Genomic DNA, 19,828 nt, shown 5'->3' with positions numbered 1-19,828 from the left:
CACTTTTCTCTAGACATTTCTGAAAACATAATAGACCTTCATCTGACCAGGCAGTTTGAGTGAGGTATTGCCTGGAGGTGGGGATATAGATTTTATGGTATAGCAAGGTCCCTTTCAGCTCTACTAGTTTATATTTCTATCTTCCTCATATTCCTTCTATCCTGCTTATGGTTCTTTTCTTTTCAGTTGGATCTTTTGTCCCAATTTCCTTAAATTCTTGAATCAGTACAATTGAAAGGGACCGTAGGACATACACTGTTAAGAGTTGGACTGGATCTTAGAATGTCAAATGTTATAGAATGGAAGAGCTGGAAAGAATTCTACAAGTTGCCAAAATGAAAGTACTTAGCACAAAGATGAGGAAACTGAATTAGGGGATGGAACTTGCCCAATGCCACAAACTTCATTACTGGTAAAGCTAGAAAAAGAACCCAGGTTTCCTAACTCCCAGTCTGGATTCATTTTTCCCTCCTATATTCCAACTTTGTTTAGTTTCTACATTTGCCATCTGTCTTTTTTTCCTTTCAAAAAAATGAGATCTGTGTTGCATTCATAGATCTTCCCCACACCCAGACAAAACCTTCATCTCTCTATGTGTCAATTTCCCCAAAAGTATGATAAGGAATATAATATCTGCCCTTTGCCTCCCTTCTCAGATTGATACAAGATTCAATTACATGATGACCATAGAAGACCTATTGGGTTTCTTAGAGAGATGTGTAAAAATACAGAATTATTATTGTATAACTATTATTATTACTACTGCTGCTGCCACAGCTGCTCTAACTACTAACTTCCCTTTATTGTTTTCATGTTCAATGTTTCCCCAACCCCACTGTCACTTTATTTTCCTCAACTCATTCTCTTTTCATCTTTCTTGCTTCTATTCCTCCCTTGGCTTCCATTTTACGGATGATTGCAGGATGGATGTTCATTAGAGAAACTATCGGCCATTGCTGCCCATCATAGTCATCAATAGTGGTAAATCATCATCATCATCATCATCATCATCATCATCATGAACATCAACAACAACAACCATCACAACAACTTTAATTTGGCAGTTACAGTGTCATAGATATTATAGGGATGCCATTCAAAAACATTTAGGAATAGCTCATTATGTACATATCATTATACTTGGTGCTAAAGAAGGTACAAAGATAAGTAAGCTCTTGTCCTCCAGGAATTTACAATCCAGTAGAAGATATAAGGAAAGTACATAAATATAATGTAAAATAGAACACCATGAGTACATTAAAAAAATATAAGCAATGAATTCAGAGGAGAGAGTGGTCATCATTGGCTAAGAGGATCAAAGAATGCTTCACGGAGAGCAAGGTCTTCAAGGATATAAAGTATTGTTGTTACAGTTGGATATTACAAGAAGGCATGTTGGACATCCCAGCAAATTGTGGCATGAGCAGAGCAAAAGAGGTAGGAAAACTTGAGGTATATTTGGAATATGATATATAATCAGTTTGTCAGGAACAACAGAGTATATAAGACATTATTAGTATGAGAAAAGGATGGAAAGGTAGGATTGAGCCATGCTATACAGAGTGTTATATGCCAGCCTAATGAGTTTGGAATTTATTTGTTTTGCAATATGAAACACTTGACAGGTGTTGAAGATGAGGGAGATATAATCAGAGCTGTGTGTTTCTCTGGTAGCCTGTTCAGCAGAAGTTGAAATGAAAGAAATATTCAAGTCAAGAAGAGTAAACAGGAAACTATAGTAATAGTCTAGGGGAGAGATGATACATACCTGAGCTAGGGTGGGGGCAATAAATAGAGAGGATAGAGACAATGAAAGGGATATTGCTGAGACAGAAAAGACAGGACAGGGATTCAAAAAGTTATAAGATAAAGTTACATATTGTCTATTTTTCTTCTTATTTATCCTTCCTACTTAATATCACTTCTCTGAGGGTTCCTCAAGGAGCTAAGCCAAGGCATGACTTACTAGGCCCCAGTCTCTTTCAGAGAGTCTTATTCATAGATTTTTTTCCCCCAGTCAGCTACCCTCATGGCCTTCTTTCTTGCTGTCCCCATTATTATGAAGCAATGGGGCTGATTGTTCCTTATCCACTGTCTTCTCTAGCAGGAATGGGAGCACAAAGAGTTACCAAGATATCAGAACATCAAAGTCACATCAATCAATGCTCAGATCTGCTTTGCAAATCTAAGGCCAATTTTCCTCCCACTGACATTCTGAGACATCCTTATCCTGCACTTTGGGAGAAGGTCATACCTGTCGGCTGCTCAGTCTTGTCAAAGCCCAGATATAATTTGATAGAGAAAATATGCATAGGAATGATTAGCAAATGAAATGAAAGAAAAAATAAAACATAGAGGGAAATAGCATACAGAACCAAAGCTCTATAAAATACCCTATATTTCTTGGAATTCAAATAACATCTGTCAAAACACATTGAAAATCAAAAACAATAATAGAGAAAAATCCAGATGATATGTTATGAAATTTTAATATATATTAGGTCTGAGTCATCTATAAATAACACCATTTGGACATTTTCATCAAAATAATCAGATAAAGCTCACATTCCCATACTTTCTGTCAGAAAATAATTAATAACCACGAATTTCATGTACTGTATGTTAAATTTTTTTAAATCACATTTTCATAACTCTTACTTGATTTCCATGCTCTTAGTTTCCATCTTTCTCTCTCCCTCTACCCTCTTTTTATCTCTCTTCTCTTCTTTTCTTCCTCTTACTGATTCTCTCTCCCTTGTTCCTCTCTCCCTTTTCTTTCTAGTATTTCTTTGTCACATCACCTTCTCTTTTTCTCTTTATCTTTTTTCTCTCTCTTGCCTATCTTCCCTCTCCTCTGGCATTATCACTTCTCTTCCTAGTCTGTCCTTTTTTTTCTTCCTCTCCTTTCCCATAGTCTTTCTTCTCTACCTCAGCTTCTTCATTATCCATTCTACCCCTAGTAACCACCTTTGTGTCCCAACTCACTCTGTTTCCCATATCCCACTTTCTTACCTTGGAGGTGGAGTTTGCTCTCCGTGCTTTGTAGAAGGACAGAACTCACAGAGTCCAGATTGTCATAGCTGTTGCAGCCCAGAGGACCAGTGCGGGTTTCTGTTACCTAGTACAGTAACCAAGAACAACATTATGGGGTTACTCTCAGGGAGCAAGCATAGAGTCAGCCTTTGTCAAGTGACAGGGTAGGAAGGATTAATCTTTGATGGCTTCTCACTCAAACTCAGCACCTTCTTTTTCCTACTCTATATCCAGTTCACATATCACGTCCCAATCCTATACTCTTTTCCTTCTGTCACCTAATCCCTATCCATATGCAACTGATAAAAGCTCAAAAGTTTTCTGCTCTTGTAGATAGTGGCATTCTTGGGCCAGAGGATATCTATGATAGACCCTCACACTATCAAGATCCAAAGGACTGGAGAACCAATAATGGAATTTTAGGTCTCATGACATGGGAAGGGACATATTTTGAGTAGAGATACCAAATCATGGCACATCAATAACTACGCACTCTCTTAATTTATAATATTCACTTTCCCCTCTCCAGTTACTTCCCCCTCTGCTACCAAACACAGATCTAAAAAAAAAGGACCCCTTAATTTTTCTCTCCCTCCATTCGCCATTTGAATGTGAGCTTCTTATGGGAAAGGTGCTGTTTTTGTATTTATATCCTGAACACTTAACAAAACCTTGCAAATAAAGGGTGCTTAATCACCATAAGATAAACAGTTGGATTTGGTGGGATTATCAGTTGAGTTATCAGAAGGAACATTAAACTTTTCCCCTCTCTAAACACTATTCCTTTATTTCTTCTAGTTCCCATTCTCCTTAATGTTTTACAATGGAAAGATTTCTTGACTGGAGATTGAAGACTTCCTTTGTAAGAGGTCTTCCACTATAAGTGCTATAATCCTATACATGTGGGAATCCTTTGGATAGTTGTCTTTTGTATGTTTGTTTTGGTCTACCACAGGCTAAAAGTGGTGCCAGTATTATTTCCGTTGCCACCTCAGTATGTGATACTAGACAAATCACTCACCTTCTAGGCCTTCTTTTCCTTTTCTATAAAATAGGAATACTGATAAATACTTTTTTATTGCTTCAAAGGGTAATTGTAAAGAATAATAATAAAGAAAGAGTAACAAATCACTATATGAATAAAAGTGGTGACAAAAAAATCATATAATTACAATATACAATCTCACAGAATCTGTTAGGTTCCTATGCTTTGTGGTGGTGCATCCAGAACTGAACCTAATAAAGTCAATATTTTTTTACAGGGCATCACAGAGGCAAAGGCCAAGAACTTCAAGGGGCCTTAAATATCATCTTACCCACTCCTCATTCCCATTTTACCAATGAGGAAACAGAGTTAGAAAAGCTGAGGTTGCTCAAGGTCACACAAGGGAGTAAGTAGTAGAGTAAAGATTTAAATCCATGTTCTGAGACTCGAATTGCATATAGCTATACTATGTGAGTCCTCAGGTCAAAGACCCAAACTGGAATAATAAATAGTTACAGGTGGCAATGCCTTCAAGTGGTGGCAAGAGACAAGGGAAAAAAAATACAAAAAAAAAGTGTTGCAGAGATAAATGGATTCTCCACTGAGGCTTCCTACATGTAATTGCCCAGGAAACCCTGAAAGTAGTAAGCTTTTCCTTCCCAGATGCACCAGTGAGGATTATCAGCTGTCAGAGCTTCAATATCTCAATTCAGCATCCCATAGTGAGGATGTGCAGTGGGGGAAGTGTGGGGAGGGAGGGCAAGAAAAGAGACGTGGTCAGGGAGCCGTTTCATAGTCATGGAAAAAACCAGCTCTTTCAGAATTCTCACACAGTGAGAACTTCATACAGATCCCACATTTGGTAGTGAATTCTTTAACAATGGGAACCTTCCCCTCCCCAAATCTGGGTTTATGAGTATCAGAGAAATAGGCCCCTTTTCTGGCCTATTTGTTTCTCTACTCTCTTCTTCTCCTGCCCTCTCCCCTCCTCTTGTGTTCCCTCCTTTCCCCTCCTCTGCTCTCCACTCCTCTCTTCTCCTTCTTTTTCCTTCCTTCCCTTCCCTTTCTCTTCCCTCCCCTCTCTTCTCTTTCTCTTTTTTCTCTCTTTCTCTTGCTTAGTATATCCATAAGGTATCCATAGGTTACAAAGAGAGAACAGCATTTGAAGTGGCATGACCTAGGTCCCAAACATGGCATTGCTTCTTTTTCCTTTTATGTGTCTGGGTATGCCACTCACCCTCTATGAACTTGAGCTCATCTTCAAGAACAGGAGAAAGACTCAATCTCTAAAGTTCCTTTCAGGTCTAGATTTTATGAATAATCTATGAACTCTCTTCTACTCACACACACATTTTACCTTTGCGAATCTTGAGGATTTACTTTTTCCATTTGCCTACCTGCATCTGTCACCCTGGTCCCTACTCCCTCAATATCTTTGAAAAGTCTTCCAATATCTGGAAATCATTCAGTGAAAAATCAATAATATAATGATGGAGAAAAACAAAGGACAACATGCATATGCATGCATGTATGATATATGCATGTTTGTACATGTGCTTCCACATGTAAACATATGTATATATCAGAATACATTTTCACATATGAGAAACTTCGTATACATAAAAACTACACTCACCAAGTAATGCATTTTTTGCATGACAGAAGAGGGCTTTGGTTGACAAAAATACTAACCATATAGTTCACTTCAAAAATGACCTCCCTGAATTCAGAAATGCATTTTACAACAGAAACACATTTCCTATGAAGAGCAGTATTCTAATGATGGTTATGGTGTTTATATGTTATGAAAAGTCTTATATTTGAGTCCTAACTCTTAATACTTTATAGACCTATGATTATGGGAAAGTAATTTCATATCTTTGGGGCTCAGTTATAAAGCATATGTAATAATCTTTGTACCACCTATATCACAGGAAAGTTGGGAGAAAGATGACTTGCTAAATATGAAACATTACATCATTGTGTATCATTGTCCATCCCCCTATCATAGTAGTCTATGGTACTAACCAGGTCCTGAGCAATTTGGGTTAGTCCCAACTAGATCCATTTCATCCTTAAGGAGTATTAGAATATGAATCCAGTGATCTAGATTCTGGTCCTAGATAGTCCACAAACTTATTATGTGACCTTACACAAGCTCTTTCTGAGTTCCCTTTCTATCTTATAGTATGCTATGTTGTAGGGTCTATTCTTGCTATGTTTTAGATCTAACATTCAAAGTTTTATGTTCTAGAATTCTATATTCTATGTTCCCTTCCAGCTCTAGTATTGTTTGTTCTAAAGACCTTTCTAGCTCTAACATTCCATGTGCTATTTTGTAATAATCTCCCCATCCAGCCCTGAAGGTCTATGGTGCTTTGGAAGATCCACTCATCCTTGCCTTGTATGTCTATCCTATGCTCCCTCTCTCTGGGAGATGCCCCAAGTCATACCTTGATTGCCCCAGTGGAGATCTGAATCTCATGGAGTCTCCTCATTGTGCCGTCACGGTCAACAAAGTAAGAGGACGCGAGCTGGTGCAGAGCCTCCACGCTTTGGGTAGCATTCCCTGACTTCCTGTCGAGGCGGCTTTTGTCCATGTACATGGTCAAGGCCTCCTCTCCTGTGGGGGGAAAACCAGAAAAAATTACATGATTTGAAAGGCTCCCTAATTTGGGGATATTTCCAGTCACTTTTACCTGTCCATCTTGTTTCACTTAATAAGCCGCTTAGTAACCAGTGACTTTTCTCCAACTTATTCCTGTATTTTCTCTTGAAACTCAAGAGCAGAATTCGAGAGCTGTGTCCTGAAGTACTTTTAAAAGGAAAACTTTTCAGACCATGGACCAATAAGCAGGTGACCTTGGGATAATCTCTAAGTTTTTTTTTAAACTACAATATCCTATGACTTGTATGAGTCAAATAAGTAGGGAGAAATGGAGAAAACACAGGCCCTAGAATCAGATAAGTTGAATTTGCGTTCCTGCCATGCAACTCACTTTATATGGCCTTAGCTGAACTTCTTCTCTTTTTTTTCTCTCAGTTTCTTCTTTTGTAAAATAAGTTATTTGGGCTAGATGGACCCTGAGATTCCTTCCTACTCTAGGTCTATGAATCTATGATCTAATATCTCACCCACTTCTATGTTTCTCTTAAAGATTCCAGATTGACTGTGTGACATTAGTCAAGTTATCTATCTTTGTCTCCCTTTCAGGACCTAGTCTTGGGGCCATGTACATAGCAAGTAGTCTAAATGTTCTTTGACATTTTCTAGTTTGTCAGTCAATAAATATTTACTAAGCACCTACTATGTACCAAGAGTTGTGCTAATCACAAGGGATTAAAAAAAAAGGCAACAGATAGGCCCAGCCCTCAAGGAGCTCACATTCTGATAAGGGAGACAACAAGCAAACAAATATCTACAAACAAACTATATAAAGAATATGTAGGAAATTATTAAGAGAGAGGAGGCACTACAATTAAAAAAAAGGTTGGAAAAGACCTCCTGTAGAGGACTGGATTTCAGTTGGGACTTAAAGGAAGTCAAGGAAGCCAGTAGGCAGATATGAGAAGGTAAAAGTATTCCAGGCATGGCAGACAACCAGAGAAAATGCCTAGAGCTGAGAGGAGTGTTTTATTTGTGGAACATCAATACCACCGGACTGAAGAGTATATCATGGAGAGTAAGGTGTGTGAGAAGTGATCTCTCAGAAGTGAAGCCTCCTTAAAGGGTTAATAGTCCTTATTAATAGTTCTCACAAAGGGCAGTAATTAGGAGATCACTGGTCATTTGGAAAGAGCTGTCTCAGTTAAATGAGAAGGTCAGAAGCCAGATAGTAAGAGGTTAGGAAGAGAGTGAGAGGAGAGAAATTGAAGGCACCTGTTGTAGATGTGGGTTGTGGAGACACTATTCTCTCCTGGTTCTCCTACTACCTATCAGACTGTTCCTTCTCAGTCTTTCTTGATAGTTACACATCTAGGCCACACTCACAAAAACGCAGGCACCTCCCCAAGGTTACAGCCCTTGGGGACTAGCTGACTAGGTGATCTCATCAGAAGATTCTACAATAAACATATGGCTGTACTGTATATATCTTGTATGTACCTAGTTATTCACATGTTAGTTGTATTTTTGAAACACACTTCCTTCTGACCTTGTCAAACCCCACCCCTTCAGACCCTGTTTTTTTTTTAAAGCACATAGAAGAATAGCCTTACCCCCAACCTAAACTGGTTACCCTTGCAAAACTTCCCACCTTTCTGTTGCTGAGGAAGATTTCTGTGAATAGATTGTGACCCCTGAAGCCCAGTCAATGGGATAAGGGGGTAGGAGGTGAGGGAGGAGGAACTCGCGTTATGCCTTACTTTCTATAACCAACTTGTACTCCCTGGCTGGAGCCATTAGTGTGGTGAGGGGAGGTACCCTTTCTCATGAGAAAGCAATAAACCCCTTTCTGCTTTCAAGGTATCTAAGTCTTTGTCTTGATTTTGAGTAGTGGTCTCTGTCCCACACAGGTGTAAGAAGACTGGAAAGATAAGAGGAGGCTAGGTTATGAAGAGTTTTGATGGCCAAACTGGATTTTGTATTTAATTGTAGAGGTGATAAGCCACTAGAGTTTATTAAACCAGTTTACAGTCAGACCTGCACGTCATGAAAATCACTTTGGTGGTTAAATGGAGGATGGATTGGGGTGGGGAAAGACTTGAGGTAGGCAGGAACACCAACAGGCTACTGAAACAGTCCAGGTGTGATGTGATGAGGATCTGCACCAGAGTGATTGCAGCATCAGGGGAGATAAAGGGGCATATTTGAAAGAAATTACAAAGATCAAATCAATAGGACTTGGCAACAGATTGGATTGGGGAGAATATGAGAAAGATAGTGAGGAGGTGAGGCCAGGATAACTAGATTTGAATATCATCAGCATAGAGATGATAAATCAAATTCAAGGGAGCTGATGAGATCACCAAATGAAATAATATATAAGTAAAGGAAAAGATGGCCCAAGGCAGAACTCTATGGAACACCTATGGTTAGAGGGAGGGATCTGAATGAGAATCCAGTAAAGACAATTAAAAAGGAGCATTTCAATAGGTAGGAGGACAACCAGGAGAGGGTGGTGTCCTGAAAACCCAGAGAGAAGAGAGTATCAAAGAGGAGAGGGAGATCAAAAGTGTCAAATGTGACAAATTGAGGAGAATGAGAATCGAGAAAAAAATGGTGGATTTAACAATTAAGAAATCATTGGTAACTTTGTAAAGAGTGGTTTTGATGGTATGATAAGGCTGTATGATGCTACTAGCTATATGACTTTGAACAAATCAGTTCACCTAAGCCTCAGTATCCTCATTCGTAAAATGAAGACTTTTTAAGACCTATGTCATAGGCTTACAGTGAGTCTCAAATGAGGTAATATATGAAGTGCTATGTAAATGTCAACTATTATTGTTGTTTCATGGAATGTCCACAGGACTATAGATTCAGAGCTGTAAGGAAACTTATAACTCACCTGGCATGACATCTTTATTTAAAATAGTGACATCAATCACTCCTTGTACTTTATAGATTACATGATTCTTGTGAGGAAAACACTTTCAAGCACTATAGACATTGGAAGTTTAATTACTATAACTAATGACTAGAAAGTCAGGATTAGGAAAAGGAAGTTGCGAGGGTGGTGGAGGAAGGCAAGGGAAGAGGGGAAGCTGGCAGGGAACCAGGGTTCCCTCTGGACTTGGAGCTGTTAGAAGCTGAGCTTAGATCAGGAGGGGTTAATAGGCTTCTTGCTGCGTTATTAAGACTTGATTTCCTGTTTATTAAGATGATGTTCTGTTCAAAGTTGTCTTCCCTTTTGGGTATTCCTACAAATTACGTCACTGCTTCACAGATTCCCTTCCTGAGCTTTCACGGCCTCCAAGTGACTTTGTACCAAGCTCCCTGCCCGCTCCACTTCCCAACAAGGGTGTGAATGGCTCTGCTAAGGTCTGGGGGCAAAGAGGAGTCACTGGCTTGAGGGGAGTCTGACTGCTTTACACCCAGATTAATAGTAAGCCATTCATTGCTTACAGATGTGGGTTAGAGATGGCAGGGCTGCCTGCATCTCTCTGTCCTTCCCCACAGTGTCCTCCTCTTTTCTCCTCAGCCAAGGGGAGGGCTGATGAACATGGGGATTCTAATGAAAGCTTACACATAGCAGCTCTCCTGAGCTCCTGTGCTGCTCTGTTTTCCAAAGGCAGGGTCTTCAGAGAGGTTAGGGAAATGAGAGCCACTATGAGACAAGGAATGAGAAAAAGCAAGGAGCGACTCCAAACTATGGGAAAGAGAGAGCTAAACAGGCTCTTATTCCAGCTGTACTGCCTTCCTCTGGATGATCTTGGGTATCACCCTCAAAAACCTCACCAGTAAAAGTGAGGGAGTTTGCCTAAATGATCTCTATGGTCCTTCTCATCTCTGATAAATTATGTTCTGAGGTTTCACCTCACAGGGGCTGTATGGGGCAGGGTTGTCCAGAGGAAAGGGCTATGTTCATTTTAAACAACCTAGAAATGGGAGATGTTTTTGTTATTCAACCAATGAATCTATCCATAAGCTGCAAAGCACCTACTATGTGCCAACCAGGCAAAGGGAATCCAAATAAAAAGAATGAAACAATCATTTTTCACAAGGAGTTTACATTTTTATGGAGAAGACAATGTGTACATATAAAAGTACATACAAAAATACATAATAGAGACATTTGGAGCATTCTAAAGTCTTAGTGTAGTTTTAAGGATTAATAACTTCATAGGTATAAATGCTATATCCTTGCAAAAAGAACATTTGAGAGATTACTTATTAATTTTTTTGAAGATAAGTTTCTTATTCAAATTCAATATAATGAAAAGTTTGTGCAATACATCACTCTAGTTGATTTTCTAACTTTGTAAAAATTTTCATCACCAGCTGTTTCTCAGTAACTGACAGGACTATGTTCCTATTACTGGCCTTAAAATCATCCAGAGAAGAAAGTTTTGATGCCTACATGACAGTTTTGATGGACCCTCATAAGAAAAAGAAAATCTAATGGAGATAGATCTGGTTAATTTTTAAAATTTTATTAATTTATTTTGATTTATCAACAATCACTTCCATATGCTTTTGAGTTGAAAATATTTCTCCCCCTTTTTCCCCCCCACACTCCCCAAGATGGTGCACAAGATGGTGCTTTACATTTACATACCCATTAAACATATTTTCACATTAGTGAAGTTGTAAGTAAAAATTAAAACTAATAGGAGGAACCATCAGAAAGATGAAACAAAACTCAACAGAAGGTAAAAATAAGTGATAACGATTCAACTTCCATAGTTCTTTCTTTGGACATGGGCAGCATTTTCAATTCCGAGGCCTCTGGAGAAGTCTTAGATCCTCAAAATGCTGAGAAGAGTTCAGTTTAACAATCTTAGTCATTGTATAACATGGCTGTTATGGTGTACAAAGTCCTCTTGGTTCTGCTCACTTCACTCAGACCATATAAGTCTTTCCAGGTTTTTCTGAAGTCAGCCTGTTCGTCATTTGTTATAGCACATTAGTATTCCATTACATTCATATACCACAACTTGCTCATCCATTCCCCAATTGATGGGCATCCTCTCAATTTCCAATTCTTTCCCACCACAAAAAGAGCTGCTATGAATATGTTTGTGCATGTGGGTCCTTTTCCCATTTGTATGTTCTCTTTGGGATATAACCCTAGAAGTGCTGTTGTCGGATCAAAGGGTATGCACATTTTTGTAGCCCTTGGGGCATAGTTTCAAATTGTTCTCCAAAATGGTTGGATCATTTCACAACTCCACCGACAATGTATTAGTGTTCCAGTTTTCCCACATCTTCTCCAACATTTATTATTTTCCTGTTTTGTCATGTTGGCCAATCTGATAGGTATGATGTGATACCTCAGAGTTGTTTTGATTTGCATTTCTCTAATCAATAATGATTTAGAGTATCTTTTCATATGACTATAGATGGCTTTAATTTCTTCATCTGAGAACTGTCTGTTCATATCTTTTGACCATTTATCAATTGGGGAATGGCTTGTATTCTTATAAATTTGTCTTAATTCTGTATATATTTTAGAAATGAGGCCTTTATTCGAGAGACTGGTTGTAAAAATTCTTTCCCAATTTTCTACCTTCCTTCTAATCTTAGTTGCATTGGCTTTGTTTGTGCAAAAACTTTTCAATTTCATGTAATCAAAATGATCCATTTTGCTTTTCATAATGTTCTCTATCTCCTGTTTGGTCATGAATTCTTCTGTTCTCCATAGATCTGATAGATAAACTATTCCTTGTTCTCCCAGTTTACTTATGGTATCAGCCTTTATATCTAAGTCCTGAACCCATTTTGACTTTATTTTGGTATATGGTGTGAGATTTGGGTCTATGCCTAGTTTCTGCCATACTCTTTTCCAGTTTTCCCAGCAGTTTTTTTCAAAGAGTGGGTTCTTATCCCAGAAGCTGGGGTCTTTGGGTTTATCAAATAATAGATTACTATAGTCATTGACTACTGTGTCTTGCATATTTAACCTATTCCACTGATCCATCTCCCTATTTCTTAGCCAGTACCAAGAAGTTTTGATGATTGCTGCTTTATCATACAATTTAAGATCTGGAATTGCTAGGCCACCTTCCCCTGCATTTCTTTTCATTAGTTCCTTTGGATAGATCTGGTTGTTGAGGTGTCCAAGCAAGAAGACCTACTCTACCAATCCACTATTCTGAAAAAATGTCATTCAGAAGCTGTTGGATAGCAGTGATAACAGAGTGTCTCATCTCATTAAAATTAAAAAATATATATATTATTTAAAACTAAATAAGTAAAAAATAAGTAAATAAGTAAAAAGAAATTTAAATAATTAAACTTTCAAACTTTTTTTATAATTTGTAACATATTCTTCAAGCTATTATAGTTTAAATATATATGGGATAACATATGTGTGTATGTATACATTGTTGTTACTTTATTAATATTATTCTGATCTTTTTTCAACATAATCCAAATAGAACCAATCCTAGGATAAATTACTACTCTGCTATTGATGAAGATGATGATGATGATGATGATGATGATGATGATGGTGCTGCTGCTGCTGGTGGTGGTTATTAGGCTGTTACTACTGATGTTCAGCTTTAATGTTCTATTTTTCTCTAATCAATATGAGTGCTCTTATTTTAGTACCAGCTCTCTCCTAGAAGGCTCTACATGTTTGATGTATGAATTACTTAAATTTTAGAAGAGTTAAATTTGCAAGTGACCCAAGGGAAATGTAAAAGTACATGGTGACTACATGCCAATTGTTCTGTGTTACCAAGAATGCCTTGTGCAGAAACAGTGCAGAAGACAGCAACAAGGACATGTAAGTCCCATCAAAGAGACAACTTGGTCACATTGTGGCAATAAAGGATCACATATGGACAACCCAAGTGTGGTATGGCTATCCATGAACACTGAAAGAGCCAGAAGGAAGCTCCCAGCATTTTGGCCAGATCTTATACAAGAATTTGGAGCAGGAAAAAATTAGTGGTCATCTAGTTAAACCCCTGCATTTTATAGATAAGGAAACTGAGGCCCATTGAGATAAAGTGACCTTTCCAAGGCCACACAGATAATAAGTGGTACAGTCAAGTCAAACTTAGGTTCTATAATTCCAAGTGTTCTGTCCACAACACCACAGTGCCATTGCTAAGGACATAGACAAAATTTCCAACAGAATAAGAGGACTTGGATGAGTTCCAATATGTGCTACAGTACTGGGAAGACACATACCAATAAGGGGGAGACAAAGGGAAGGGAATAAACATTTATATAGCACCTACTATATGTCAGGTACTATGCTAAGTGATTTTTCATAAATATTATCTCTTTTGATCCTTACAACAATTCTGTGAGATAGGTGCTGTTATTATCTCTATTTTACAGTTGAGAAAACTGAGGCAAATAGAGGTTAAGTGAAATATCCAGGGTCACAAATCTAGTAAGTATCTGAGACTGGATTTGAACTCAGTTCTTCCTGACTCCAGGTTCACCACTGTATCCCACTACATCAAAAGATGTCTCGATAAAGTGACAGATCCAATAAAATATAAGAATTTTTCGATTGTCCTCCTTCCTGCCCTCTTCTTTTCTCTTTCCAACTCTGAGACTACTTTCTTTCCTTCTTCCTATTTCCCATTTCTCCTTTGGTGTCATCTCATCCAAATCTAAGTCTATGACCCTGTGATCCTCCATCCCTCCCCCTATGAACTGAGTGTGCACTTAAGTCTCATTGTCCAACATTGGCTCTCACCATAAAGCTTTGCATATTTTAAAATGTTGTGCTGTAAGAACAGAAGCAGAACAAGGCACTGTGAATAATTCACCACTTTGCCTCACTGAAATTAAAAATATATTTCACTGCAAAAGGTCTTCATTACTTGGAATTTCTAGGGACATGGGAGGAAAATAACTTCCAATGGGGAAATTCAATTTGCCCACTGACATCTTAAGATTTCAATGATGAGCTGAAGCAAACCTGAGGTGGGAGGAATACATCATTGTCAGAGAAATTGTGCCTCCTACATATTTATTTCTGTTCTTGGGGGTAATGATAGCTCACATTTTTATATTGCTTTACAATAAAAAAGAAAAAGCTTTCCCTACAACAGTCCTGTGAAATTTGCTCCATGTATTATTTCCCATTTTAAAGATAAAGCAACTGAGTCTGGGAGATGTGACTCTCACAAGTGGCAAAGCCATACTTGAAGTAATCCAGGTCAGTATTCTATGCACCACAACAAAACTTTCCATCATGAGCCACAAGATAAAGTAAAGAACAATGGACTTGAAGTCAGAAGACTTGGGCTTGAGATCTGGCTCTTCCACTAACTCAGTGGATGACCTTGTACATGTCAATTACCCTCTCTGAACCTAATTTTCCTTATCTCTAAAATGGACAGATTAATTTCTGCACTGCATACCTCAACAAATGAAAGTCAAGTCTCGATTTCATCATATGTACAATGAGAGGAATTTGGACTAGCTAACTCTAATGATCCTTCCAACTCAAAATCCCTTTATTTTGTAATCATGAAAAAAGTCCTGAACTAGACAAGAAACTTAGATTTTAATTTTGACTTTTCTACTAAATCATTCTGTGACCATGGATATGTCATTTTCCCTTTCTAGGCTTCTGTCTTTTCATGTGCAAAATGAAAAGATAAGACTTAGTGATTTCCAAACTCCCTTTTACATTCAAATCCCATAGTCCTATAAGCTTATGAGATAATGTATATAAAACATTCTGCAAATCATAAAGCCCATCCAAAAGGGATTCACTAACTTCCAAAGTCCTTATCCTGGCATTCAAAGACCCTCATGATATAGTCTCAACCTACTTTACAAATCTAATCACTCACTATTCTCCTCCTCTCATACTCTGTTCCCTCTTCCCAAAATACAACGTAGCACATAGTTGTGTGCTAGAATTGTGAGAGGAGAGCAAACATTCTTTTTCCCAGACTTCCTCCCACACATACACACCAATTTTAATACTTTGGTAAAATGAATAGGAGCTAATTTTATGAAAGGAACTCCTCACGACTTTACCATATGACATGCCATAAGTTACTTTTATTCTTTGAACCTCTTTTTTCTTATTTATAGTCTTTAAGTTACCTTTCATCTCCAACAATTTAAGGCCTATGTTCTAACATTCTATATTTCTAGGTCTCTTCTAACTTTCTATGTTCTAATGTTTTGTATTCTAAGTCCTAACAAGCCTATGTTATAAGGTTTCTTCCCACTTTAACATTCTATGAGTCTAAGCTGTTGTCTTCAAAAATAGATGACAAAAGACTAAACTGAACTAATTCATGTCCCATGGGTCTACATTTTCAGGTTAGGTCATTTAACTACTCACCATTTTGTATTGTTAATCACCAGATGGGACATTCTGAACTGTCTCTTCCAAGAGGTCCCAAAATATCCCATTGATCCCCTACTTTCTGGACTTAGATTAAGGCCAGAACTGAACCCAGTCAACCACCAACCTACCTCCCAAAGTGGCAGAGATGAGGATGTGGGTGCCGTACTTTTTGATGATGGTATCAATGAATTGCTGAGTTGTGGGTCTCCTGCCCAGGAGTCGGATGCTTCTCTGAAACTCAGGCATGAGGGGCACTGGATTACGGAGCAGATCTCGCCGCTCAATGGCTGTATTCCTCACCTTCCAACGGGCAAACTCCCTGTATGTTTGGTAATAAGGACAGAAAAATAGCAGATGGGTTACAGAGACAGAATTTAAATTGGAGGGGACTTCAGAAGCAGTGTAATCCAGTTAATAGCTGAAGAAAAATATCTTCTATGGTATCCCCCAAAAGTAGACATTAAGACTTTACTAGATGATGTCTAGTAAGAGGAAAGCTACCAGCTCTCTCATCAATGAATTCCACTTTTGGAGAAGTTCTAAATATTAAGAAGTTGATCATTCCATCATGAATAAATTTCCTTTCTGTATCTTCTTTCCATTGCGCCTTGTTCTGCCCTCTGGGGTCAAACAGAACAAGCCTAATTTCTCTTCAAAAACTTGAAGATAGCTTTTGTTTCCCAGCTATTATATTCTCTGGTTTAAACATCCCCACTTATTTCAGTTCAAGTTCTTCATCTGATTCTTCAGCGGCTTCCCTATCCTTTCATCTTCAATTACATGATCTCTACCTTATTAATGTCCTTTTTTGAAATGTGGTACTCAGAAATGAACACAATAGGCTGGTTACAGTCTGACTAGGGACTGGTATACTAGAGTTAATATTTCTATCTCTCATTTAATGCAACCTGAGATTTTATTGGATTTTTTTCCCTGCTATATCATACCACTGATGAACCAAAAATATTGGCTGATGTTGAACCTGCAGACAATGAAAGCTTCCAGCTCTTTTTTTCAGGTGAGGTTGGCTTTTAAAATTCAACTTTAAAACCTTACATTGGTCTCTATTAAACAGCATCTTATTAAATTCAGGCCAAATTTCTTATCTATCAAGATCTTTTGCATGCTGATTATGTCATCCAATGTGTAAGCTATTCCTTCTAGCTTTGCGCCATTGAAATATTTGATAAATATCCTATTATTATTTTTGTTTAGGTCATTAATAAAAATGTTAAACACCACAGAGCCAAACACAGATCCCTGGGGCATTATACTAGAGATATATTTCCAAGTTGACATTGAATCCAAATCCATCTAACTTAACCTCTCCTAGCTCATATTTCTATAATTGCTTAATAGCTTAATAACATTAATGACTTTGTCACCAGGTTAGATTAAACCTAGATAAACCATATCTACAATAATCCACTTCCCTACCAGCTTACTAATCCTGTAAAAAGATGAAATATGGTTAGTCTGGCATGTCTTGTTCTTAAGAAAGCAACTCTGGCTTTTTGTGATGATCATTTGCTTCCTGTGGCAACAGAGTTTTAAGACTAAGTTAGAAGGATATATGAAGTTGGAAAACTTAGGTTCAAATGCTGTCTACTTGTATGACCTTAAGTAAGTCCCTTTATCTCTCTAGGATTCAAGTTTTTCATCTGTAAAATGAAGACGATGGACTACATTAAGTGACCTCTTAGTTCCCCTCTAGCTCTCTTAAACTGTGATCCTGGATATTCACTAGAAATCCCTCTAATCACACACATTCTAAAATTTTGCCACTGGACTATGCTTCATAATTCCTTTATTTTCTGTATATTAAAAATATTGCTGCTATTATTATCTCTGCATAGCTGTATTGTAATACACATGCACACACATTCACACACACACATTCCTAAAGTGACTCTGTCTTACATGTTGTTTTTCTGATCCTATTCTACTCTCCATCTCCAAGCTCAACCAATACTCCTGGACAAAGACAAGATTCAAAGGAAATTATAACAATAATGATATAATATGTGTCCTTCAGCAAGTCACTTAATTCTAAGCTTCAATTTCCTCCTGTGTAAAATGAATGGGATAGACTAGAAAATATCTATGGTTCTATAGCCTTCCATAATCTAAAAATCTATTTTCTAAGTACCTGACAGGTTAATATTTTATTTGGATCCACAGATCTCAAAGCCCTTTGACAGAAAAGCTGTGGTTGATTTTGGGAAAGAAAAACAACATATAGGCTATGAAGATGAAAATCTGAGTGTTTTATTCCAGTCTTCTAGAGTGATGAGGGGTAGAGCTTTGGGCCTTGGGCTCAAACCAATAGATCCCAGACCTAGAATCATTCAGGCATATGTTGATATTTCTGACCCTTCCTTTTAGTTCTTTTGTTCTCAATAATGTTTCAACCATTTGTCACTTACTGAGCACCCTGTATACTCTGGCCTTCTATTTGGCAGTGTGGGTGATTGAAGGACGAGGTCACAATGTGTAACAGAAAGAATGTGGAGTTTGAACTCAAGAAAATGTGCTTCAACTCTGGTTCTGACTGTGACTAGATGTATAATCTTGGGTAAGTCATTTCCCTTTCCTGTTCCTTGGATTGATCCTTTGGAAAATGAAAGTATGGGCTAGATGATTTTTTTTCAAATTATTTCAAATTATTCTGTGATTCTATGAATAAGTCATTATAATTCAAGGAGTTTTCTACCTATTTATAGTAGAGGATGGGGGACAGAAACAAAGGACAAATATAAATATCCTACAAAGTAGATTATAAAAGTACAAGATATAAAAAGAAATTGCTTATAACTCATGGGTGTGGGGAAGGATGCCTTATGACTGTGTGGAAGACTTTATGAATGTGGTGACATTAGAAATGAGCCTTGAAAGAAGATTAAGATTTCAACAGGTAGGGATGGTGGACCAGGGAGGACATTCAAGGCACAGGTAATGACATGAATACAGGCACAGAAATGAGAACGCAAGGAGTGCATTCAGGGAATGTCAAGTCATCCAAGCTTGGCTAATTCAGTGTGAGTGAATAGGAGTAGTGGGAGAAATGGATGGAAAGCACATTGGAACCAGATCCTTAAATGCCCATATTTCTCCGAACATTAATCCCTCATGAATGCTGGCAATCAGAAAACATCTGTGCCCAATGAGGCTCAGAAATAGGAGAGGGAGAATATGTAACCTCACACTAAATAGAAATTGAGCATTTTCTAGTTTTCTTTAAATGACTTTCTCCCTTCTCCCCATGAACAACCTCTGCCCCTCAAGAAGGAGCTCAGTGTTCTGGCTTGCCTGAGATCCATTCTCAGAGCTTCCTGGCAGAAGCAGACAACTAGAAATTCTACTAAGTCAAATTTGAAGAATAATAAGAGACAAGGTTTAAGTTTAAAAAAGAGTCCATCTCTGCATTTGTGTCTGTCTCTTCCTCTGTCTCTCTTGCTATTTGGCATCTCTGGCTGTCTTTCTATTTCTCTTTCTCTTTCTTGGTCTCTCAGCCTCACTTTGTCTCAATTTGTTTCTGTGCCTCTGTGCCTGTCTTTGTGTCACTGTCTCTGTCTGTTCCCATCTCCCCTATCTACATCTGGCTCTGTTTCTCCATCTGTAGCTTGTGTCTCTTTCTGTTTGTCTCTCTGTCTCTTTCTCTTCTTCCCTTCCCCCACCATGAGACAGCTGAGAGAAATAGAGGAAGGGGCAGGAAGGGAGAGTGAAGGTGGGAAATAAGGTCAGGAATATATTCTTGTAATCTATTGCTGGAAAGGAGCCCTTCCTGGTTGAAGGGAAACCTTTCCTGAATACAGTAGAAAACGAAAGTTGTCTCTAAGCCTCGGAATGTGTGATCTTCATCTAAATC

The 19,828-nt window shown here is 38.1% G+C and overlaps 1 protein-coding gene across 1 annotated transcript in view; it reads right to left on the bottom strand.

Annotated features, from left to right (window-relative positions):
• The window catches only part of BRINP1 (BMP/retinoic acid inducible neural specific 1), a 180,207-nt gene that overhangs the window by 56,265 nt on the left and 104,114 nt on the right, over nucleotides 1-19,828 (bottom strand). The window contains exons 3-5 of the mRNA XM_020990601.2: nucleotides 16,089-16,279; nucleotides 6,472-6,641; nucleotides 3,013-3,118 (exon numbers count right to left, since the gene is read on the bottom strand). Coding sequence (XP_020846260.1) covers nucleotides 3,013-3,118; nucleotides 6,472-6,641; nucleotides 16,089-16,279 — 467 coding nt within the window. The remainder of the gene's footprint in view (nucleotides 1-3,012; nucleotides 3,119-6,471; nucleotides 6,642-16,088; nucleotides 16,280-19,828) is intronic.

Source organism: Phascolarctos cinereus, unplaced genomic scaffold (genome assembly GCF_003287225.1).
Source record: "Phascolarctos cinereus isolate Bilbo 61053 unplaced genomic scaffold, phaCin_HiC Scaffold_2;HRSCAF=192, whole genome shotgun sequence".
NCBI classification, from domain to species: domain Eukaryota; kingdom Metazoa; phylum Chordata; class Mammalia; order Diprotodontia; family Phascolarctidae; genus Phascolarctos; species Phascolarctos cinereus.
The sequence above is the reverse complement of the archived record's forward strand: the minus strand, read 5'-3'. Positions and strand labels throughout refer to the sequence as shown.